The sequence below is a fragment of the Alligator sinensis genome, unplaced genomic scaffold (genome assembly GCF_000455745.1).
Source record: "Alligator sinensis unplaced genomic scaffold, ASM45574v1 scaffold29_1, whole genome shotgun sequence".
NCBI lineage: Eukaryota > Metazoa > Chordata > Crocodylia > Alligatoridae > Alligator > Alligator sinensis.
Window position 1 is genome coordinate 2,684,918 of NW_005841933.1, and position 25,672 is coordinate 2,710,589.

The window sequence follows — 25,672 nt, forward strand, 5'->3', positions numbered from 1 at the left end:
TGAAATCGCAATTGCAGCTCAGGCAACTGGAATAAGATATGTGGGAATGAGAAATGAACAAGCTGTAAGTAACTTTCCTGTTGGATTAGTCATCCTTTCATATTAACCATTTGCTTTACAGCACAATCTCAACTTTCAAAATGTGTATGATGGGCACTTGGAACACTAGGGGGGAAAAATATTTTTTTCCACAATTTGTACATATTTCTCCACTGGGTGGTTTATTAATTCATTTATCCTAAATTTTGCTTTTCTTAATTTCATTCTGTAGGACTTTCTTATACTGTTTGTTGCACTAAATTAAGGGTGTCAGAATCATCCAGCCCAGTAGCACGGGGATGGTCAACAGGCCAGATCCAACCCATGGACCTCTCCTCTTCTCTTCTCGTCCCCAGCATACCTGATCCAGCAGTCGCTCCAACTGAGACCTACACACAGTATCTCTTCTGGTTGTTTCAGAATCCATGCTGCATGTGGCTCAGTTAGGCCACAACACAGTGGTCACCTCAGCAAGATAACACACTGCACGCAGCTGCTGCTCCAACAGCTCTGGGACTGCACTGCAAACAACTCCTGCTTCAGCCAGTCCAGGACCCACACTGCACTTGGCACCTATGAGTGCTATGTGCAGTACAGGTCCTAGACTAGTTGGAGCCAGTGCCATGTGCAGTGCGTGTCCCAGAGCAGGAATCATGAGCAGCGCAGTCCAGCAAGGTCAGCCACCATGTGTAGCATTGCTCCTGTTCCAGCCAGACTGCGCTGTACATAGCCCTGGCTCCCCACTGCACATGTCTCTCAGATCAGCTGGAGTGACCATCAGATCAGGCATGCCGGGAAGCCAGAATGGGAGGGGTCAATGGGTTGTTTTGGTCAGCAGACCAGCCCTGTGCCCAGTGGCTGGGTGACCCAGATCATCTCCACCCTGCAGTTACCATGGTTCTTCCTAGTATGTGCCATGGGAGTGAGGGGCAGGGTAAGGCTTCCAGACATCTAGCTTTTACTGCAGTGAACATGGTAACCCAAACATAGCCCTGTGTGTAAATGTATTCAACTTCACAGATTTCAGTAGTTGCACCAAGGTTTAATTCAGATTGATGGCTTTAAGAGACTATAATTAAAGTAATACCAACGTAACATTAACCTCTGTGAAAATGCAATCAATGATGGTTTATTCTCCTAAACCTTTCTTTCTTAGCAGTATCAACCCTATGAGGCTCTGAATCAAACTTAAAAACTGCATTTTGAGATGAATATATAATATAAATGTAGTCAGGTGATTATTTTAATCATTTCTTAAGAAATGGAAAGTGCTTTGGCATGTACTGACTTGTGTAATATTCACTGCTTGCAAGAACAAAGCTTTAACAGTTTTAATGGTAACCAGTATATCTGAAGCAAAGTTCATTGAAGTACTTTCTTCTGCCAATCAGCTTAAAAGTGCAACGTTGCCACAGCAGCATGGCACCCTGCTTTTCAGGTACAAATAATTTTGCAAATGGAACGCCCACTCCAAATATCATCTCTAGACATTTGCACATTGACACCTAAGTACTTATTGCTGCTTTATTGTTTGCTGTGTGGCCAGTTCATCTCAAGCTGTAAAAGTAATGGGATGTTCATTACCCTTCTCTTTTTGCAGTCTCCTCTAGTATCTACACTTACTTAAAATGTGTATATTTACATGCAGCTGAACTATAGTCTCTAACCTCTTGTCTCTGTTCTGAGCTCTTTAGTTATTCTTGGGGTTGGAAAAGACGCACAATAGTATGTAAAATGGTCAAAAGGAGCTTTGAATATGTACTTACTCCTTTTACCATTTCATCCTGGAATGAAAGAAGAAAAGTCTGAGTTCACTTTTAAAGTACTTATTGACTACATTCAATAGCCAAGACCTGGAGAGCAAGTTGGATTGCATTCATACGGCATATCCAACTACTCTTAATTATTTCTTGCTATTTTTGTATGGTTCAGTATGCCCAAATTTCACAGGAAATGATGCTATGTGGACTGTTGCCAGTCATAATAAGAGTGCCTTAAAGTCCAGAGATTTTTTTTTAAATAACATGCTGTGGTAAAATACAAACAAACAAACCATATTTGCTTTCTGATTTCTGAGTCATTAGCCATTTTGTCCACATCCTACAATCATGAGGGCTAGGCATTTACTTTTAAAAAGAAATGAAATCTGACATTTCCTTGTAATCACAAAACTCCAGAAGCTGGGACTTTAAGAAGAATATTAAAAATCCCAAGGCTGTCTGTCAAACTGTGATAGTTAAAACATTATCTATACACAAACTTTATGAAGCATTAGGTATATTGACCAATGACTTTCAGCTAATGTTTCAGAGATTCTGTTTCTTGATTGTTTCCTTTTTTCATTTACTCTTTGCCCATGCGTGATAAAAAATAACTATAATCAGAGTATTAAACCTCACTGTGTAGAAATAGTATTCAAAACCATATTAACGTTCAGTTGCTATGTGCAAATATGAACCTTTGGGCATTGCTTACTTTTTGAAAATTTCAATAAAATATTTTTTAGGCAAAAAAGTGCCATACCTAATGGTGGCTTCAATAGCCTGTTAATTGCATCTTAAATGTAATGTACAACAGGGGCCACAGAAATCCTGCCAACTTGGATACCCATCTGATCAGAGTCACATTTGAAAATTATGCTCAATTAGATTAAAGTTAGCTATTAGTAAGCTATATTACACAATGCCAGGTTCCCTGTGCACAGAGAGCTGTAAAACCCCATGTGTTACCCAGTTGAGGAGCGCACAGGTTTTTACTCATCACCAAAGCTTAGGGGTCCCTATGAGCAGGCTGCCACAGCCCAATCCCAGGGTCCTGTTGCCCCCCAGCTGGGGTTTTCACAGTTGCCTGATTGTCAGCTGGGGGCAGGGACCAGTTTGGTTTTCTGCCCCAATTGACGAGCTGAGTATTGGCACATGGGTTTCATCTTGCTGGTGCAGGGGTAGCCCAGGCTCATGAATCAAGGATCATCAGCAAGTAAGACGTGATTGGGATCTACTCCCCAATCCCAAAATGAACATCCTGCCACACACATGTGTTAGGATCACAGATAAGATCTCATCACATCTTAAAGTGAATGTCTGCCAGGGACTTGTTTGTTGTCTTTACTCTTTATACCTTTCTTCAAACACCTTAATCTGAAAGCCAGTAAAAGATGCTCATTTTCAGCTGCCCAATCCTTCACACTCATTTTAACAACTGAATCATTCACAGCTTCTTAATTTAAAAACTGTTTTACTTTGGTGCTGTGGGCTGGAAAAGGGGGGGAAATCTGGTCAATTTTCTACATTTTGCCACCTGTGTATGTATATTTGTAAAGGATGATGGTGGATGCCACCTTTTTAGTTTACAGTCTGTTCAGCTGAACAAACCTGTATGTGTTTACATTAAATCTAATTGTTAAAAGTTATGTATACATGTATGGGGAAAGGCTGAAATTCATGTAAAAATATAAACAGCCTTGTATTATCTTCAATAGGCCTGTTATGCTGCCTCTACTGTTGGGTACCTGACAGGGAGGTAAGTTGCTGATTTATATGTATACTCATTGGTTGTTTGACCAAAGAACATTGCCTTTTCTGTTTCTTTTTTTTTAAAGATGGGTAGTTGCTTAAGGGAGTTAAAATGGAATATTAGCTTAGAAGGGCTGAATTTCATTTCTATTAACAGTGTTTCTGTTACTATGCAGAAGGCAAAGTAGATGTGCACTTTATAGTCTAACTAAATAGTTTTTAAAGTGCATATCTACCCTGCATTTTGCCTGACTTCAAACTAACATAGCTAACTACCTTTCTTTTTTATTATGCCTCATGGTAGAGAAGTAATGCGGGGCCCAAGTTAAGTAGTTAAATCTCACTTGGAGAAAGAGTCTTGCCAATCTTTCTGCCTTTTAAGCTCAAACTCCTAGTGTAATCCCATGAGCCCAGTATCTTCAGGTAAATGGTCTGAATGAAACTAACACCATTTTTTATAATTTAGGAAACCTGCTACACATTTATGCATTTGGTGTAAGTTCTATGACATGAAATGTTAACATTTTTTATTTTCTTCTCCAATACATGTTAATAAAGGGGCTGATTTTTTGTTATGATATCTTAACAGGACTGTAAAGCTAGTAGAACTAATTACTAAGAAATCCATATAAGGCAGTTTCCTACATTGTGTAGGGTCTACTTAATAACTATGACACTTTCCTCACCACAGTTCCTGAGCTCTTGGATTGAGACAAGGGCCAAATTGCTGCTGCTTTCTAGGAATACTCTACTGTAAGAATGGTATCTTAGAGAATGTTATATATCCGAGCATTAGAGGTAACTCAAATTTAGGCTTGGAACAGGCTGAGAATAATGAACACACAAAAATGGCTTTATTTCCTGCTCCACCCCAACCCCTTGAACCCAACCCTTCACTGAGTAGGACCCAGGAAGGAAGGGAAATAAAACAATTTGAACATTTTTTTTAAAATCTAAAATCTTAATAAATACATTAACCAGCTGGCAATAGGAGGAAAGAGAGAAGGCCAAATGGAAACAGAAAGGTCATAAAGGACTTGCTGTTGTGCAATTAAACCAAACATGCAGAATAAAAAGACTAAGATTTTAGAACATGGCAAGAAATGAGAGATTTCAGGGAAATCAGCTGATCCACTACAGTAGTGGCCATACTAAAAAGAGAATAGTGCTAAACAAACCCATCAGACTGAGTCTTCAGAGGAGGTCATAAAGCTTTGATGCTGACAATTACGTTAAGATTTTTATATAGCAGTGTTTACTCAAATCAATCATCTGCCTCATAAGAAGCAGCTAACATGACCAATCACCTCCATTAAAAGGCAGTCAGTACAGAGAATGCTAGCTGAGCACAATATGACTATAGTAGATCAAGCCAGTAAGCATATGCTGCTGTATTCTGGGTAAGTTGCCAGTGGTGGAGTAGGCTGTGTGTTACTTGGTCCTAGGCCAACTACAGGTTCAGCCTGCAAACACTGTAGAACTAAAGAAAACCACTTTTTAAGCCGTGTCAAACCTAGTCTTTATATGGAGAGAATGTTAAAACTGAAACTTAGATTCTTAATCTTTTGCTCTGCCTTCATGGGAATCTGTTCAATATAACACAATTTGACAATCTTTGCAGAAGTTTGATATTTTTGAAGTTGAGCATTCTACTCTTTTTGTATTATATTTGTTATGTTTACTTTCTTTTTGATCCATTTTCCCTTTAGGCCAGGAGTCTGCCTCGTGGTGTCTGGTCCAGGTCTCATACATGCCCTAGGTGGGATGGCAAATGCAAACATGAATTGCTGGTAATACACCCCAAGTGTAAGGTTTTATCTGAGCCTAATTTGCACAAAATGAACTATTCCAACCAGGAGATTTTACAACACCTTCAGCTCTCCTGTGAAATATGAATTTTCATTTTCACCTAGGAGACATTTTACAATCTTTGCATTCACCTATGCCTGAGGAAGGGTGAGTGTACCTGAAAACTTGCCAATATCTAGTTGGTCTAATAAAAGATATCACCTCTGCCATGAGCTCTGATTCCTATTGCCTGTAGACTAATATGGTTACACCCTGTATACCCAAATGTGAGCAGCATTCAGACGGGAGGGTTGGACTAGACAACCTCTTGAGATCTCTTCCAGCCCTGCTTCTCTTATGATTCTATGAGATTGGACAGCTTGTAGTAGTCTGACATACAAACTGAGTGGAAAAAAAACCCAGTTGTCCTTCTTCCAGTGGTGGAGACATTTAAAACTTTGGGGTATTGGCTATAAGAAACTACCCAGCTTGAATTCACATTCCATGCTAATGGTCTTTTAAAGATACACATGCACAGCAAAACTACAGCAATATTACAGGCTGTAATATTATATATATATGCATGAGATAATATATATGAGGTAATATATATGTGCATGAGAAATATTTTAACGTCTCTTTGTTCTTGAGGTGCAATACAAAGGTCTGGTGTAGAGAAAAGCATAGCCATTACTGAAAATAATACACCTAGCTGTTGCTGTGGACCAAGTTTAAGTACAGTACAGAACAGGGCAGTACAGTAACACTCTAAACTCTCTGAAAATGGGACTTCCCCAAATTTCTGATTCTAATGCCTGAGCCCTTAATTGTTTGCTATTGGGCAAATCGATGGTAGTGTGTCTCATTCTGTAAGATGCTGATCACCTTCTACTCCTGCTGAGGTTGGTGGAACCTGGAGGTGAACAACACCTCTGTAAGAAACATACTAAGCAGAGTGCATGATAGGGCTTAAGGATATTACATAATGGCAGTAATAGCAATAATTATTTCATCATATGTTATTTATAATACATTATATCATCTTAATACTATGTAACAATATTATATTACATAGGCTATTAAGGGGTGAGAGGCTGGTTGATCATAAATTAAATACAATATATTTTTTATTTGTTTCAGGCCTCTGCTTGTTATTGGGGGCTCCTCTGACAGGAATCAAGACACCATGGGAGCTTTCCAGGAATTCCCACAGGTACATAGCTATATATCTTCCTGTATAAAGTTTTCAGATGAGTACTTGGTGATGTATGTCAATTAAAATGAACTTCTGTCTTCACACTTTTATATTTCCTATCTAATCTCCTAATGTATTAATTTGTTCTGTTGTTTAACTAGAGAAGCTGGCTGTTTAATATGTCAAATTACTTTCTTTTTTGTGATAGACATTATGGTTCATGGTCTGGGGTAGGCTCTCAGCTAGTATAAATTGTTTTGGTTCCTTTTTTGGATTGTCCCTGGGCTCCATTTTAGAATTGTCCCTGGGTCCAAGGAAAGCAATGAGCTGCCAAATACCACACCCAGCAAAATAAAATAATTGGCAATCAAAGGAGCTGCTGTAGAGATGACCATTTACCATGTCTATTTTTGTCATAAAAATACATTTTTATTACATTTTTGCTTTCTGAAAGGCTTTTTATTCTATCACACAATGGAAAACACCCCCCTCCCCTTGCCTAAAATAGATGGAAGTCATAAAAACAAACCCCAGGCCTTTATTGAAGTAGCATGCAGGAGGCACAGCTGTGCCATTAAATTGAATTTTCAGCTTCTATGGATAACCAACATTTTTGTTTTGCAGCATCAAACATCTTTGTACAGATCGTTTTGTTATATGGTGTTGTAAATCGTGATGTTCTCTGGAACCTCCCTTTGTAAATTAAATGCAACTCCTTTTTAAGGGAAAGGAAAAAATGTGATATGTGGTTTTGGTTATATTGCCTTTTATTTTTTCTTCTGCAGGTTGAAGCTTGTAGACTATACAGCAAATTTTCTGCCAGACCCAGCAGTCTAGAAACTATTCCTACTATTATTGAAAAGGTATGAAAAAGTATTAGCTAGCAACACAGTGTTTGGACAGATGTTCTTTCATGCTGGAAGTCTGGGAAACAGTTTATATCAGGAATAGCCTGATCCTACAGAAAAAACTGGAATTTTTGATTGGTTAACTCCCTGCAAAAACCTGGGAGATTTTTTTCCCATAAATTAGTTCATGGAGATATCTTGAAAACAGACAATAGTCCCAATCCAACTGAATACTACAGGAAACTCCACAACAGTCTTTCTGTTCAATTACAAATTGTATACATCCTTAAAATAAATTTCATCTAATATAGGTGCGGGAATTAAAAATGTAGTGTCACGCAGCTACAGCATTGTCTCCAAAGTATTGATAGATGTTTTTCACGGGGGGGGGAATATGAGGTTTTTCACTGACTTGTCTTATCTTAACTCTGCAGGAACAGGTTTGAAAAGTCTCATGCCATGGCTGCAGCAACATATCAGCCTAAATTCTTTCTCAAATAACACTTTTCCTAGAGGTGCCATGTTAGCACAGGAGTACTTAGCTATAATAGAAGTCCTGGAGTCTAGAGTTAAGAAAATGTAGGCATTGGGGCTTTTACTTAGGTTCACACTGCTTTAAAAAGAAATTCAGCAGCCAGTTTTGATTCTGAAACTAGATGCAAAAGCAGGTAGAACAGCTCCCTCAATGTAAATAAATCCAAGCATTCACTATCCATTGACACTCTTCAGATAAATGAAAATTAGTTAAATTTAAATGGCTAAGGACCATAAGATGCTAGGTTTAAAACCACCAACTATAACTTTTCTAATAGATATTTGTCCCATAGGGGTAATAAAACAGCACATTCCCTTCATTACAATCTGATTTTTTTCAAGTATAAAGATTTTAGAAATTTGTTTAGCACAATTATATTAAGTGTTTCTCCCATTCTCTCAATAATTCTAGGCTGTTAGAACCAGTATTTATGGTCGACCAGGTGCTTGCTACATTGACATACCTGGAGACTTTGTAAATCTACAAATCAATAAGAACTCTGTCAAGTGAGTACAGATTATTTGCATAGGTGATGTTTTTAGTTATAGTGGAGTTCCTTTATGCATTGTATTTTTATCTGTTGATTAGAAGGCGCATCCAAAGGGTTGCACAACTTCCCGTAAGACTTTTTAGCGTATTGCAGATATACCTTTCAATCTTGCATGGAAGGCAAAACATATGGGTACGGCTGAAAGAATTAGGGTTATTTAGTCTGTAAAAGAAGACTGAGGGGGGGAAATTTCATAACAGTCTTCAAATACTTGAAAGGTGATTACAGAGAGGATGGAGATGGGCTTTTCTCTGTGACCATAGAGGACAGGGCTAGGAGGAATGACCTCAAGCATCATCAGGGGAAATTTAGGTTGGAGATTAAAAGGAACATTTTGACTATGAGGGTAGTCAAGCATTGGAACAGGCTACCTAGAGAAATTGTGGAGTCTCCATCCTTGGAAGTTTTCAAGAGTAGGTTAGAGAAAAACTTGGCTGGGATGGTTTAGTCAGGGATGATCCTCCTTTGAGCATGGGACTGAACTAGATGACCTTGTGAAGTCCTTTGCAGCCCTGCTTTTCTGTGACCCTGTGATGTAGTTGGTAAAGGTGTAATTTTTTTCTAATGTGTCATGCAGGGTTATATTTGTAAAAACATTTTTTTAAAGGATTGGAAGAAATCCAATGAACTATTATAATTAAATTTTATTATGCTAGCATGTAAATACCTACTACATCCTCACAAGCAATATTCAGATTATATGGGAGAAATAGAAGTCAGTGACACAGTGGCATGGAAAATCTTCTGTGGGCTGAGACACAGATACCTGGGTAAGAGTGATGGCCTTTGGGAGGAGGGTTCTGATTCAGGAAAATACCAATAAGTGCATCTATTATCCTGTCTGAATCCTGGAAAACATTTAAGCATACATTTAAGCCCAGTAGATTTAGGGTATTTGTAAGGTAGGAACAGCGTATAAAATAAGGCCTCCTGTGATAGAGGATTTTAGGTTTTGCAGGCTCATATTTTTCTAGAACTTGTAATCAAAGGCACTGTAAGAAAGGGCATTATTTTGAACCAAAGGGACAATTGCAGAAGCTTTGAACTTTTGGCAGATATTCCTAAAAAAATCTGTAAGAAAGTCTGTCTTTGTTTTCTCCTTTTTTAAAGGCAGAGCGCTTACAGCTAAACTAGGAAAACTGCAGTACTTTTATTGTTACAGTGGAAAGAAGGGGTTTATACCACCTGGTGAAAATCCAACTGCCAAAATATTAGTGAAAAGAAAGGAAAGCTTTAGAATGGGAGGCCTTGTAAATATAAAAAAATTAATTTAAGATCAGCTGGTGTATCTTAACAGAGATTGGTTTGCATTGTCAGTTCACAATGTAATAGTAAATATTAAGGTTCGGAATCTCATTTTTGCAGGATGTCTAAATAGTTACTTGCTACCTGGAGTGGCTGATTTTCCTATAGGAAATACAGTTTGAATATGTCGGGCGATTTAAATTACATTGGTAAAAAAAATATTCTCTTCTGACAGATATCATGGTTTGGTATGGATTTTGTATCGCACAATGTGGTTTTATAGTAAATGACTGGAGTTTGTATTGCACAACTTGGTTTTATAGCAAATGACCTTTGGTAATGGCTTGCTTTGCTTTGCATTTCCTTTGAAGACCCTGTTCTCTCTGACTTCCAGATATGTTGAATGCTGTTTGCCGCCTCCTGTGAGCCTGGCTGAACATTCTGCTGTCTCTGCAGCAGCATCTGTCATTTCACATTCCAGACAACCTCTCTTAATCATTGGCAAAGGTAACATGCTTTGATAATAGCTATGAACTTTATAGCATGTAGCAAAGAACAGTGATTAGAATACTTTTTTCATAAATTTTAAGCATCTCTATTCCTTCACCATTTGTAAAATATCTTCCTTGCAATCTGAAATTAAACTGTTGTTTCTTTCTAGAATATGTTTCCATCTATCTTGCACATTCTTTTTGTTTGGAGTAAGAGAAAAGTCAGGTGAATAAATGTTAATTATATTAAGCATAAAACTTTTTCCAAGCCAGTTTTTTTTTTTTCAAACTTAAATCCTGTTCTTCAAAATGTAAAATGACCCTTCTCTGGCATGAACTTGCGTAATAGACTTGTCTCTACTGAAAGAGTTTTAACATATAATCAAAGGTGATTTTTTTTTCATTTCTACTTGCTGAAGGTGTCAGACTACTGTTAGTGGAACATGAAGCCCACATCATGAATCGCATAGCAGGCAGTGCTGTCATTGCATTACAAACTTTACTCTGAAATGTATTTCTGATCTAGAGGTGGCCTCTCCAGAGATGAGAGAGTAGAGCAGGCGGCTTGCCCATACTGTCATTTTGCTTCTCTTCTGACAGCAGGCAATTAATGATGATGATTTTTGTGTTGAAGATAAGCGTCTAGTAGGAGCTGAATTGAAATCACATAGGCCCCTGGCAGACGTCAAAATGTGTGTAATGTTTTTGCAGCTGGTTTCTATTGTGCCTTAAATTGAATGTATGACAGAGTAACTCTGTCAAGCAGCCTGATTCTGGTAGGATTTGGTTGACAGCTCTTTTATGTTGGCAGGCTGACAGTTATGTGGGGAAGCCTTGCAGCCACTGTTTTCAAGTCAAGAGAAGCTTATCAGCTGGGCTGGGGGGCTGAGTCTCCACAACCTGCCATAGTGCTTACCTTCCCTTACAGTTCACAGGGGCCGAGAAACAAGGTCTCAGGAAGATGCAAAGCAAGACACTTGACACACCACAGCCACAGGGACACTAGATTTGTGGAGAGGTTCCTTATGCTCCAGGACTTCAAAAACTATGTGCACAACCTGGCTGCATGCTCAGATTTCTGACACCCCAGTGTATCGGGGTTTTGGGAGAGCTCCCCTAGGGAAGGATTCCAAGGGACCCTGAGAGTAAAGAAAGTTTTAGGCTTTTTTTTTAGAAAGAAGATGAATACGCTTATATAAATAATAATGATTAGGAAGATGAGGCATTTTCCCTCCCCCTGTCTTGTTACACAAGAATAGGGGCATACTCAGTGAAACAGAAAGATCCAGCCTAATAAAGGGGGGGGAAATGCCATCATGTGCAATTAGACTATGGAACTCATTGCTACAAGATGATGATGACACCAAGAATGGGATCTTGCAGAGGGACAATCTCATTATCAGGACTAAAGACAATGTATGCATAAAAAAGTCTATCGAGAGTTGTTTCTTGCAGTTAATACTAGCAGAAGTTTTAGAAGGAATATAAACCCTGTTTTTCAGGGTTTAAGCCAATGAGGGTTAATCTGCTCTATGAGGGAGCAGATTTTCTATATCTGCTTATAATGGGAATATATAGGCAACATTCTTAATTCAACATTCTTGCATGTGTTTGCTTTATAATGTGGTCCTTATTACAAAAGCACATGCTATTTTTTTTCCAAGTCTTTACTTGGATGTATTATAACTAGAATGCTAGGTTTTTGGTTGTAGCTGTGTTTATCTAAGGACATAGGCTGCAAGGGTCTTTGAGTAGATGTGATATCTTTTATTAGACCAACTAATAAAAAGATGGTTTAATAAAAAATATTATAACTAGAATCAAATTTAGGCAGATTTTCTCACTGATATTTTAACCTTATTCTCAGAAATAGCTGAAACATTTTGGCTGAAATTTTTCATATATGGTTAGTTAAAGGTATGGAAGGTCTCAGCCCAATTAGTCAGTCTGGCAAATTTATAAGACCCTGCTTTCAGTTGAGGGAAGTATTAGCCAGTCTTAATGAAAGTTGGTTCTATAAGCTACATCAATAATGTGATGGTTTTGTTTAGGAGAAGAGGTACAGCATGTTCATACATGTATCACATTTTTCTCTTGTTCTAGGTCCCGGTTCTACAATGCATTTAAGCCTATATTTACTTTCAAGTGTGCATGTTTATAAGTCAGTAAAGCTATTTGCATGCCTGAAGTTAAACAGTTACTGAAGTTCTCTGTTGCATCAAGGAGCCATGGAAAGGTATATTTAAAGACCAAATGAAATAGTCCCCTTGTATTTTGTTTGTTTCAGGTGCTGCTTATTCACATGCTGAAGACAGTATCAGAAGGTTGGTGGACCAATGTGAATTACCATTTTTACCTACACCAATGGGAAAGGGAGTTGTTCCTGATAACCATCCCAACTGTGTAGCTGCAGCCAGATCCAGGTCTGTATAAAGCAGGGGCAGGCAAAATATGGCCCATGGGCCATATGCGGTCCTCCAGGCAATTCCATCTGGTCTTGCTAAGCAACTAACCCCCACCCCTGGCTTGACCTGCCCCCAGTCGCAAACTAGGGGGTAGTAGAGACAAGAAGTCACTGCCTGACAGAGGCTTCCGTCTGGCAACCCTGTGACTGGGCCCCCCCCGCCCCCCCCCCCCCCAGCCAGTTCCCTGCTTTCCTGCCCCAACCCTGCTCCAGCACCACCTGGCTGTGGCTCCTGGCTGCATCCCCTGACCGCGGAGCATGGGACTGCGCTGGTAGGGGGGGGTGTGTGTGTGTGTGGGTGCACGTGTCGGCAGGCACGGGCAGTGTGTGTGTGCAAGCACAGGGGAAGAAAGTGTGTGTGTGTATGTAGGGTGTCCCACATGGACACCCCTCCTTACACATGTACCTATGCCTCCCTTCGCACTGCCATACGCAAACCCCAGCCACCCTCCCCCCATACCCACCCACAGCCCCCACAAACCTATACCCAACCCCCACACTATACACGAATAAGACTTCATTTTAACCTATTGTGTAGTCACCTCTGTGTACACTACACAAATGCATGGAAATCAGGAAAAAAATATTTTTTGAAATCAAATTAATGAATGTTGTAGGTGATCACTTTTTAGAATATAATTTGGTATTTTTCTGGTTCTGAGATGGCAAAAACCCTTGCTGAAAGGAGTACTTCTGGGGGCAAAGGGAGGGACTTCTGATGGCAAACGTCAGAGATTAGTGGGTGGGACTTCTGGTCACAAGAGGGTGACCAGGGGGCAGGGCACCTGTCAAGGGGCGGGGCTACCCATGCGGCCCTTGACAGCTTGCCAAAACTCAGTAAGCCCTCTGCCTGAAATAATTGCCCACCCCTGGTATAAAGGAAGGCTTCTAATCCTGTCTTCTGAGAAACTTGGATGTACCAAAATGCTATGGTTCACAAAATGCTGTGAAAAACAGGTCTATATGCTTGGGTATATATGTACATGGGGGCTGAATTAAGAGGTCATGGAGAACCTTAATACCTAAATTTGAGTACTCAAAATTCTTTGAATATATATTTTAATATCTAATTAAATTTGCTTTCACAAAATGTAACATAATTTTAGAAAGTGAACTGAGTGTTTTGTTTTTTCATCAATGTTTTTGCTTGTGTTAACTGGAGAAATGATTGTCTTTATAAAAGATGTTTAGTATGCTAAGTTAAACATAAAATGCAGATGTGTTGGTGTCCTCTCCTAAATGGCAGATCTGCTTTTCTATTTGGAATTATCTACCTTTTGGAAAAGCACATTTAAAAGGTAAATATGTTTCCCACTTAATATTATTCTCTCGTTTTCCATGTTTAGGGCATTGCTACATGCTGATGTAATAGTACTACTTGGTGCCAGGTTGAACTGGATTTTGCATTTTGGACTTCCACCAAGATTTCGACCAGATGTAAAAGTTATTCAGGTAACTAGGACAATAATTTGAACAGAGGCTTTTGTAGTTTACCACTCTCCTAAAGTAATCATTATGAATAACTGTAATGGCCTGCTCTTTCCTGGGATAACCATTGCTATATTGACAGTGCAGTGCAGTACAGGTAGTCATTGTAGTTCTCCAAAAAAATAAATATGGTTTCTTTTCTTTTAATTCTCCTGATTATTTAAAAACAGATACAAAATTATTCCAAGAAAATGGCAAAGCTCATGTTTAGTTCCTAGTGCAGAATTAGATCTATAATAGCTATGTACTGTGTTCAGGACTAGAGTTTCATTGATCAAAAAACCAAAACATTGCAAAATTTGTGGAATGGTTCATAAGACTAGATGCCTTTCTAGGATTCCTCTACAACATTATCTTTGCATTCTGCATCAAAGTAAACGAAGTCTGACTGATCTTTATGATTACTGAATCACTCGGAGGAGGGAAGGGTGTTTAAGGAATGCATTTGATAAACTTCCTGCGTTAGGGAAGAGTAGGATGTAAAAGCAGTTTTACTCCCAGATTTAAAACCCTCTCTCACTGAGCCCATGTGTTCAAAAGTTCTGTTCTTTGACTGGCCGACTTTAAGTAGCTTAAAGCATTATCTTGGCCTCTGCACTTTGCTTTTATTCTTGCCAGAAATGTAGCACAAGTTTCGCCTTCGTGCACCCTACTGGTTCTTGAAATTAATACATCCTTTCTACTTCATTGCTCTAAAGAGTATACTCAAAAGCCCCAAAATTCATTTAATTTCACTTGAAGTCAGATTTTTCACCTCCTAAATGGTTATTAAAATAGTTTGTTAATTCACAGTCTCCCTTGGCAACCTGATCACAACTGAATATTTTATGCAACCTCGGAGGTATTTTTAGTTATTGACGAAGACAAGTTGGAAATGTCTTTGTGGTACACGATCTGTTTTCCAGTTTCTTTACATGATTAACAAATTGTGATTCTCTAATAATATGCACAAATAGTTTTCAGTAAGAGACTGTCTTGCATACTCTTTTCAGGGTATAGATTTAGGCACTTAGCCTTCATCTGGTGTTCTCTGTAATAATAATAACAACATTCTATGCTATGTATTTCAGGCAGTAAGTCTGTTTAAGGATGCAGATAAACCTGTTTTAAAAAGGGACTGTTCAGTAGATCAGTGGTCCTCAGCCTTTTTGATTCAAGGTAGTAGTATAACAAGCAGGGTTTGCTCCCTGGGTAAACTGTGTGGTGGAGGGGGATAAGGTGTACGGATTCTGAGAGTGGGGGGGCAGCAATGCAGGACTCTTACCCAAAACAGTCCCCAGCTGCTGCTGCAGCCACTGCTACCACATGTTGTGCCTGCCGTGGCTCTTGCTCATAAAGCACAAGCAACATGGTGTCTTTGCAATGGCTAATGCTGCAAGAGCAACACTGTGGGGCTGCTCTTGCTGCCAGGGCACAGACTCTGGAGGGGTGAGGAATGATTTTAGCATCCTGCCCAAATTGGCCTATGGGGCTGGTGCCCCTCTCACCCACCACTATTTATGCTACTGGATCAAGGGACTCCTCAACAACTTTTCAGAATTCTGTGGCACCACATTTAAAAACTAATATAAGTATATAATGAATATTATACTATAGACATAATTGCATTGTTAATTATCAATTAGTTATTAAGCTATTAGATGTTTATGTGATACTCATCCCACTGCCACCATGGCCAGGGAGATCTGCACCGTGTGCTTCCTGCAGAGTCAGATTGAGAAGGGGCTGTCGCCGGAGTGTGTGCTCTTGCCACAGACTTTTCTGATCCAATCCTGCAGGGTGTCTGCCAGAAATAGAGGTACGTAGGGCAGATGAAACTATCCTACGAACCTCTGCTTTCAGGAAGCACATTGGGAGATGAACGGAAAACAACTGCAGCAGAAAGGCAGGCTTCCTGCATTACGTTATGTGGGCAAGTGAGCTATTTCTCATGCAGCTGTTCCTGGTTCAACTCTAACATGCTTCTTAGAAATGGAGGCATTCAAGGCAGTTCCACCTGGTGGCAGCGGTATGCATCTCCAGGCTGCCACCACAGCAGACTGAAATTGCCCCATGCACCTTTGTTTTCAGGAGGCACAGGATGCCCAACTGACAAGCAGCTGCAGCAGAGGCGGGTGCATCCTATTATGCAGGTGGGTGCATCATTTCTGCTTTAGCTCTTCTAAGTTCGGCTCATACCAAGAAACAAGGAGCAGCTAAAGCAGAAGCAGTGCGCTTGCCTTGATTATGTAATGTCTGTGCTACTGCTCCTTCTCAGTTGGGTCCCATGTGCTCCAGAAAACCAAGGCACCTGCAGCAATACCACACGACAGCAGCACCATAGCACCCCTGGTAGGTTCTTATGATACCCTGGTTGAGAACTACTGCCCTTGAATTGAATGGAATCTATTTTCGTTTACCTAAAAACACCCTTTTTTTTTTTTTTTTTTAAATAGGTTGATATTTGTGCGGAAGAGCTGGGGAATAATGTGAGACCCGTTGCCACTTTATTAGGTGACATAAATGCTGTGACCAAGCAGGTAATAAAGGAAAAGCATTTTTTTATGCAGCATATTTATGCTGTGCATCCCATCAAATCCAACATTGAATTTAAACTATTATTAATCGTCAGTTCAAATTAATAACTAATTATAATGTATTCATGATTAATTGCTACTGATTATTTGTTAATATAATTAATCATGTTAAAATAATTTGATGATATTGCTTATTACTATTAATTATAACTGTTGTTCTGAGATCAAGGTCTGTACCATTAGAATTGAAGAAACAATTTTAGTGCTTAAAGCATATTTAAGTAGGATGAAAAGAAACAGAGCAATGGTTTCTTATATTGTTTTAGCTTTTGGAAGAATTCAGCAGAAGTCTATGGAAATACCCTTCTGATACAGAGTGGTGGAAGAGGCTAAAAGAAACGATAAAGAACAATGAAGAAAAAGCCCAGGTAATACTATGGCTAAGTAGAAGCGAGTTTTGTTCTTTTTTTGAGGATAATGTTTGGGTCATTCTTTCATTAGTATTGTAGCTAAAGCCATCCTGACTAATCTGAACCTTCAGTTTGTAAGGAGTGACCTAGAAACCACTATGCAAAGACCAAGCAAAAGGGAATGTTATGTGACGAATGCCCATCTGCAATGATAAGGAGGAAACAGTCTTAGATAAAGGAGGCTTGAAAACAAAAGCAGAATCAGAGTACTGGGTCAAAGAGCTCATTAAAATACTAAAAATCACGCCCCTAGGTGGGGAAAAAGTATGCTAATGAAACATACATGTATGTAAATGAGATACATGGCTAAAACACAGGTATAGAGACATGCTCAGTGAAGAACTCCTTGCGTCACTCCTCTATAACCAATTAGCAAACAAGGATGCTTATGAAGGTTCAAAAACTCCTGTATAAAAGATGCTTAGAAATAGTGATCTGTGTGCTTGTTATGTGAAATTATTCCGCTTGCACCTTTTATTGCTAGCAATAAATCTTCTTTATACTTTCACCCCTGGTATCTTTATTGGCCTTTGCATACCGGGCACGATCCCAGACTTGAGCTGGGGCTCAACAAGTTCACCCGAATTAGATTCTTTCCAGTGTTCAGCGCAGGCTGCGCCGAGCAGACTCGGGTGCTAGTGCCGGCCCCAGCCGGCAGCAGCAGCCTGCTGTCATCTTACACACAGATCTGGGGGCCTGCACCCCCCCAGGAGGGCAGTGGGGCTGAGCCAGACTCCTCCCGGGGTGCGCAGGCCCCCGGATCTGTGCGCAGGATGACAGCAGGCTGCTGTCCCTCCCCTAGAGCACTGGGATTGGAACGGACATCAGGGACAGATCGCAGATACTGGCCAGCTACAGATGTCAATATCAGAGCAGTTCTCTTCCCCGCCAACCCCCTTTCTCCTCCCTCTTCTGAGTTCTTCTGTTTCCCCGCAAGCCTGCCTCCGAAACATTCCAAAATATCCAAACCGTTTCCAAAACATTTCGAATGGTTTCGTTTCGTATCAGAGATGTTTCGGAGCCTTCTGTTTCATTTCGGATTTGGTGTTTTGGGTGCTGACATGGGCTGAAACACCTCTGAAACAAAACGGCTGCCAGAATTTTCCACAACCCTAATGATTAGCAATAGTCAAGCAAATGTCTGAATGAATTTACGTGCCTTACAGGTTGAACCAAATGTATTGAATGTTACTTAAGTCTTTTCAAGGATAGACCACTAGGGGGAGCAGGCTGCACACCTCAGGGTGTATTTTGTGCTGAAAATGTCCTGTCTTCACAGTTACCAAAGCACTGTCAGCAAATGTTGCTCTCCTGATCTCACCCATTGTGTAGTACACTAGGGAGACAGACAGTTTAATGCCCAGTCTAATGCTTCAAGCCTTACTTAGCAGAGCAGACACTGATTTCACAGCCTAGTTCTGCAATCTTTATGCTAAGTGTCACACATAGAAATTCATTAATAATCTCTTCTTTTAAAGGCACTTGCATTACAAAAGTCTCTGCCTATGAATTATTATACTGTATTCCATCATGTCAAAAAACTGCTACCCAAGGACTGCTTTCTAGTAAGCGAGGGAGCAAATACTATGGATATTGGACGTACTATGCTTCCAAACAATTATCCTCGTCACAGGTGAAGTATTTTCTTTGTTGCCCTGACCCAACAACATGCATACTGTCTCCAACATAGTTGGGAGATGCACTCAGAAGTCGAGCGCTTTCTGCAGTATCCCCATTATAATATTGGGAACAACATCTTTGGAAATCAGGCTACTTCTAAGTACCTACCTATGAATTGAAGTTCATAAATTTAGCGTCCCAAATTTGGGAGTGTTTTCTGGTATGGTAGTAAAGTAGAATGACTATAAATTGGAGCCAGTCTGTATCGGAGAAAATAAAGTCAGTCCTCTTTGCTGAGGTGAAACTTCAACCTGATTGTGGAGAATGCTGTCTGATGTTCATTTAGAGGTATCATCCCTGATCCCAACAATTGAGCCTCCTGCCGTGGCACACATGCATGTACTGGAGAGAGGCTCTTTTGGAGATAATCCAGCAGAGGGCAACAAAAATGATGAGGGGAGTTGGGGGACATGACTTTTGAGGAGAGGCTGAGGGAACTGGGCTTATTTAGTCTGCAAAAGAGAAGACCGAGGTGGTATTTGATAGCAGCCTTTACCACCCTGAAGGGTGGTTCCAAAGAGGCTGGAGCTAGACTGTTCTCAGTGGTGTCAGATGATAGAACAGGGAGCAATGATCTCAAGTTGCATCAAGGGAAGTTAAGGTTGGACACTAGGAAAAACATTCTCACTAGGAGGGTGATGAAGCACTGGAATAGGTTACCTAGAGAGGTAGTGGAATCTCCATCCTTGGAGGTTTTTAAGGTCCGGCTTGACAAAGCCCTCGGTAGGATAATCTAATTGGGGATGGTCCTGCTTTGAGCAGGGGGTTGAACTAGATGGCCTCCTGAGGTCCCTTCCAACCCTCATTTTCTATGATTTGGGAATCAAGGATCAGATCCCATTAGTAGCCTACTTGCCATGATCCCAGGCTCCCCCTGCACTGGCAAATTGAAAGCCAGGTGCCTGACAATCAGCTGATTGTCAGCTGGCTCCAGGACTGCACTGTGGCCATTTCAAGCCCTGGTGTGATCTGAATTCATCTGATCATAATCTGATCATCAGGTGGATCAAGACTATGCTACAGGTGGTGGGGACCACACTTGGGCTGGTTGGAGACCCAGCTGTGGTCTTAACCCTTACTTCATATACATGCTGCATGATGGAAACTAACCATAAAAATATTCCATATTTTTTACAATATTTAAGCAGCTGGTTTTTCTTTTGGTGGTACCATTAATTGCACGAATGTGTGGCCAAGTTACTATTTAAGATGTGAATAACAGATTAATTGTATCTTAAGTATAATGGCTACCTGGGACCTAGGACTTCCTTTCAAAAATATCACTATAGAGTGCCAAGGAACAGAAATTTTGGCTATGGAATAATGTGAGAGGCAGGTATAAAGAAGGGCACGTAAAACTAGCACTTCTTTGTAGGTAGGATTGCACGCACACGGGGATAAATTTTAGAAGTTACACCTAAACACACAAATGTCTTTATGTACTCATATTCCCGATGTGCCTCTGACTGAAATGCTCTTATTTAAGTATAGCTTGCAGTTTGCTTGAGGTTGAGCCTAAAAACTAAAATTGAAATAGTCCTGTCTGACTGGAGGCTTTCAAGCTTCTTGTTGGATTTCAAAGGAGTTAACCATGGCAAAGATTTTATTTAACATTTTAATTAAAACTTGGGAGAAAGGGCTCAATAAATATAACCACTGTAACACCAATTCAAGCAGCTGATCACGTTAATTAGCTTTTTTTCATAATTCCATTGCTATGCAGAATGAAGGCAAACAGCAATATAGCATATTTTAATTGGTAGTATATAAGCATACTTTATTCCAATCAATTATTTTTGTGTTAAAAGTTCTCTCATGCGTATCTCCATTAAAGAGCCGTGAGATCTGGCCCATGTGGCTGCACACAGATTGGGAAATTTGGTAGTGGGGGAGCAGTGGTCTGCCCTCCCTGGCTACCAAATTCCCACACCACTTCCCCCCACACAACCAGGTGGGGCCACTCTGCCCCGCTTTCTCCACATGCAGCTGAATCAGTGCTGGGCCACGGCCCTTCACCCCATATGTCTGGGTTAGGGCTGGGCCAAGCTACCTTCCCGCTGTGCAGCTGAATCAGGGCCAGGCTGCCCCCTCTGCATTGTTGGATGGGCCCCACTGAGCCTGCCCCAGGCATTGGATCAAGGCCACAGGCTGCATCCAGCCCACAGGGGGACCGGGCACTGGCCATCCAGTCCATCAGCAAAAAAGGCTGAGCGCTACTGACCTATATAGATAGATGTGTGATAGTCAGCACATAGTGTGTTGTGCATCCAGAATCTCTTTGCAACCCAGGTGGTATGGTGGACTACATCAAGCTTCTGGAAGGTCAGTACCGCCTGTCATGGACTGATTGAGAACTGTCACCTGGCAGCATTGGAAGAATAATGTTAGGAGTTAAAAGGCTGTTTGCTTTCTCCCTGTAGACTTGATGCTGGTACATTTGGGACAATGGGAGTTGGGCTAGGATTTGCCATAGCAGCTGCAATGGTGGCTAAAGATCGGACACCAAACAAACAAGTTGTCTGTGTAGAAGGAGACAGTGCTTTTGGATTTTCTGGCATGGAAGTGGAAACTATTTGCAGGTAAATATTTTTACTCAAGTAAACCCCCTTCATTTAATGTTGGGATCTAAACAACAAACCCTCCTTGAGATCTGGAAAACAAACTTCACAAAGTGCTTTTAAAAGCACAAAGAAAACAAATTTAAAAATACATAGCAATGAATTATGTTTCTTAGCTAACGTTCTGTGCTACTCATAATAATGGTAGGCATAAGAACATCTGTACAGTACATTTTTTCCTTAAAATCAAGCAGTGTCCCTTGAACAGTTCATAGGAAGATGCAGTTATTTTAGAATTCCTCCAAATATTTCTTTATTTACAACTGGTTGCAGGTATAAATTGCCCATCCTGATTATCATAGTAAACAACAATGGGATATACAGTGGCTTGGATGCAGATTCCTGGAAAGAGATTTTAAAGTTTGGAGAACCATCTACGTGGTGAGTACTGTCAATCTTTGCACTCTTAATTGTCTGAAAATAAGACCAGAAGGACTGTATCCACTGCTAGCGTTTTCTGTTTCATATTAACAACTCAAGTGGAACAAGATTTGTGTTTCAGAACAGTAATTAAATGGGCAGTAGTCTACCTTTCAACTACCACCATCTTTACTTAAGCAGAGCTAAACCCAGCAGTTGCGACTGAACAACTGTTGTGCTGAATAAATGTAATGTACTATTGTACTTCCTTTAAATTAGCAGTCTTAGGAAGTGGAAGAAGCATAGCTACAGCAACTCAGAGCAAGCTAACAGTATGAATATTTACTCAGTTTCTCAGGCTGATTTTGCAGCCTGCATCAAGCTCTTGGTTGACATATCTAAACTGTTATGGTATCTAATCTATCTAGATAATATATAGGCAGCTCAAGTGTGTCTGTACTACACTGCAGTCATAGTCATTGCAATGTGGACGTACCATAAGTGTTAAAAGACCTGGAATATAGTTCCTCCTGTTCAGAAACAGCTTAGCAAGCTGTAAAGATCATCTGAGTAATTTTAAGGCCAGGTTTGGGCCAGACACTTACAGCACAACCTTATTGTCATTGCTGAGTGGAAGAGACAGCCAGTTCTACCATTGGAGCTGCGCTGACTTGACAATACTGCCTCTGCTCTGGGAGCTAGCATAAGTGGAACAGCACAGCCTTTTTAGGGTCCCACTGCTGGCCATATGGGGTCAAAAAGAATGAAAATTGAAATAATAGTAATTCAGCATTCTGGCTATTCAATCTGCAGTGACCCAAAAATCTCTCTCTCATTTCAGTGCACTTCCCAATTTTCTCCTGCCTAATTCCCACTATGAGCAGGTCATGTCTGCATTTGGGGGCAAAGGATATTTTGTAAAAACACCAGAGGAATTACAAAATGCCCTTAAAGCAAGCCTGGAAGAAAAGCAAGTCCCTTCCCTTATCAATGTAATGATTGATCCACTATCTGCAAGAAAGCAGCAGGTATGTGTGTTTTATTCCTTTCTCAAGCTTTGATGTACCAGTGACCTCTGAGCAGGCAGGCCTCTTGAATTAGCATGAAGCCCTAGTGAAGTTGCATGGAAAGAGGAGAGGACAGGCAGAGCAAATAAATCTCTACCTGTGTTGAAATTTGCAGTTTTGGGGCCTCGGCCTTCATATCTGTTTTCCTAATGAACCTTTATTTATTGAGTATTCTCATGGAATCAGCAATCTCTCCTTCATGCTCCTCTCACACATGAAATAAGAAGATGGAGTTATATTTTCATGAGATGTCTTAAACTCCTGCCATTACATAATTTTGCATGCTAGTAAATACAGATTTGTATTATATTCCTTCTACTACTTGTCATCTTTTTTGCTTTCAGGATTTTCCCTGGCTGACTCGTTCTAACATGTAATGGAAAATCCAGAGTGTGATGATTCAAAGATGTGCATCTGCTTAAGCCCAAGCCATGTAATTTTCCAGGCGTGAAACTCCTACACCTGTTTTTTTAAAAGCTGAAAAATCCAAGTTTTTTCACTCTTGAAACAATCACTTGTTTTTACACTACTGGAATAGCAATAATTATTATATGCACAAGAAACGCCTGAATGTGTATCAGGCTTTTACCAGATTATGTAGAAGTAGTTAATAGTAAAATCAGTTATTTTTGCCTTTCATCAAAATGCAACAGATTTAAACTTGACAATTAAATTCTTAGGTCTTAGAAAGACAAATAAGGGAAAGAACGTTTTTGGGGTTTTTTTAATTGAAGGAATCCTTGGCAGTATGCAGTCATCATGGATTTGTTTCATTTCACTGGCCAACATGCTACTTACTGCACCACATTTTATTTGGGGCCCAAGTTTTTGAATCTTTCAGTGTCTTCAGGTTCAGTAAATGTCCCCAGCTCCCGTTGAAGTCATTTGGGGTTGAGGGTACTCAGTAACTTTTAAGGATGTTGCCTCAGTCCTGCTCCCAGAAACACTTCCACTTTACCAGGAGTTTTGTCAAATAGGGACTGAGACCTTAATTGCTTATGCTGTATTCTTCTATCAAGGGACACAGTGTGTGATTTGGGAGCTTTATATCTTTGCAAGTTTGTAATTTAAATCACTGAGGTTCACTAACAAAAAAATCACCACGATTCATTAAATACAATACTGAATTTCTGTGCATTGCCTTAATTTCTGCAACGTGTTAGCTGGAACCTGGTGCAATGGCAACATTTTTTTTTTTTTAATATTCCCTCATTATATTTATCTGTACCTGCCATCTGAAATTAGTGGTGCAGAAAGAGTTAAAAATAAATGTTTTTGAATAGATTTCAAAGCCTTAATAATTAAAAGTAAAAATACTGTTAGACTAAAGCTTAATGGTCAGCTTGATGAATGTAACCAGGCTCTCCCTGATATTCAAAGCTGCAGTTAGTTGCTTGTGTAGTAAGCGTTCTGCAAGATAATGTATTTATACATAAAGCCTTACAGCCTTGTCTTGTTACTTGGATTGAGTAACAAAACTCCCATTGACTGTCATGGTAAAATATAGAGATGTTAAAGAATGTAAAACTAATCCACTTAAGGAAGCATCTACTGGATTCATGCCTGTTGTTAATATTTGACATACTGACCATCCTGTGACATAACCCTGAGGATGAAGCAGATGTGGAATAGTTTTCCCCAACCAATTTTTAACATGATATGACAGTTTTGAGGGAGGGTTTTTTTTACGTTTTGTTTTTGAGATAGTAAGGATAACTGCTGCTCATTGCAAGGGAAGGAAAGTTTAAAGTCTGGCTGCTAATAAGTCACTTTATTGTTGGCTGTTTAACATTGAGATTTTAGTTATGCTTAAATTGTATTAAACACTGGCAAACAATCACTTACGGTTATGGTTGGGACCAGCAGAAGTCCCATGTGAGGATTAAAGTTCAAGTTGAAGGTCAGGCTTAAGTCTTGGGCTATGGTTGGGGCTCAAAATTAGGCTTTATGGAAATGGTTCTGGGTGCGGCCTAGACTTAGACGTGGCTAGACATACCCATGGAGGGAACTAGTTACACTGTTTGAACTAATCTATTGGGATTTGTCTAGAAGTATTGCTAGACTGAAATTACTGACTGGTTGAATCATTGACAATCAAGTCCATTAGAGACTGCATACCCAAAAAACAATAAATAAGGGAAGAAGCAGTCAACAAATCATTGAATCTTACTGTAAACATTGGACTTTTTGTAAACAAGTCTAACTTTTATATATTCAGATAATGAAACAATACATGAGCATGTTAATAAGATTGTACTATGAATAAAGAGCACATAATTGATATAGACTGTCAGTCTGAGTTGTCTTGGAAATGAACCATAATAGATTGTTTTAAAATAAATAGAACATTCTTATTCTGTACTTGAAAATCAATAAAAAAGTGACTGCCTTTTTTATGGCCATATTTTGACTAGCACGTTAACATTTTGAGTCAGATGTTAAAAATCCCTTCAAACTAGATTTGTAGAGTAGAGTCTGATACCTTTTCTTGATGCCTAGTCAGGCAACTCCTATGGGTCAAGATAACAGGAAACTACAGAGCAGAGTTTAACACCATTTGCATTTGTATGGATAAATATCATTAGCTAACATCATGTTGTTGTACACTGTGTTAAGGCATATGCTGGAAAAAACCTCAGGATGAAAAAATATTTATCATGGATTGAGATACTGGATGTTTGGTAGAATCTCTTTTGAATATTAGTACCATGATGTGGGAGAAATTTAAAAGATGCTAACACTTAGATTTTGAAGAGGGGAGCTAAGCATGATGCCATAGGTGAAGAATGGCAGACAGATTTATGAT

General features: G+C 39.8%; 1 protein-coding gene across 1 annotated transcript in view; it reads left to right on the forward strand.

Moving 5' to 3' along the window:
- Window positions 1-25,147, forward strand: part of HACL1 (2-hydroxyacyl-CoA lyase 1) — a 28,090-nt gene extending 2,943 nt beyond the window's left edge. The window contains 16 exon segments of the mRNA XM_006019593.3: window positions 1-64; window positions 3,518-3,558; window positions 5,261-5,341; window positions 6,480-6,552; window positions 7,320-7,397; window positions 8,329-8,423; window positions 10,107-10,219; window positions 12,491-12,626; window positions 14,014-14,119; window positions 16,591-16,674; window positions 16,998-17,099; window positions 18,620-18,774; window positions 21,242-21,400; window positions 21,713-21,820; window positions 22,641-22,827; window positions 23,211-25,147. The exon segment at window positions 1-64 is cut by the window's left edge and continues 8 nt beyond it. Coding sequence (XP_006019655.1) covers window positions 1-64; window positions 3,518-3,558; window positions 5,261-5,341; window positions 6,480-6,552; window positions 7,320-7,397; window positions 8,329-8,423; window positions 10,107-10,219; window positions 12,491-12,626; window positions 14,014-14,119; window positions 16,591-16,674; window positions 16,998-17,099; window positions 18,620-18,774; window positions 21,242-21,400; window positions 21,713-21,820; window positions 22,641-22,827; window positions 23,211-23,243 — 1,615 coding nt within the window. The 3' untranslated portion in view covers window positions 23,244-25,147.
- The last annotated feature ends 525 nt before the right edge of the window (window positions 25,148-25,672 follow it).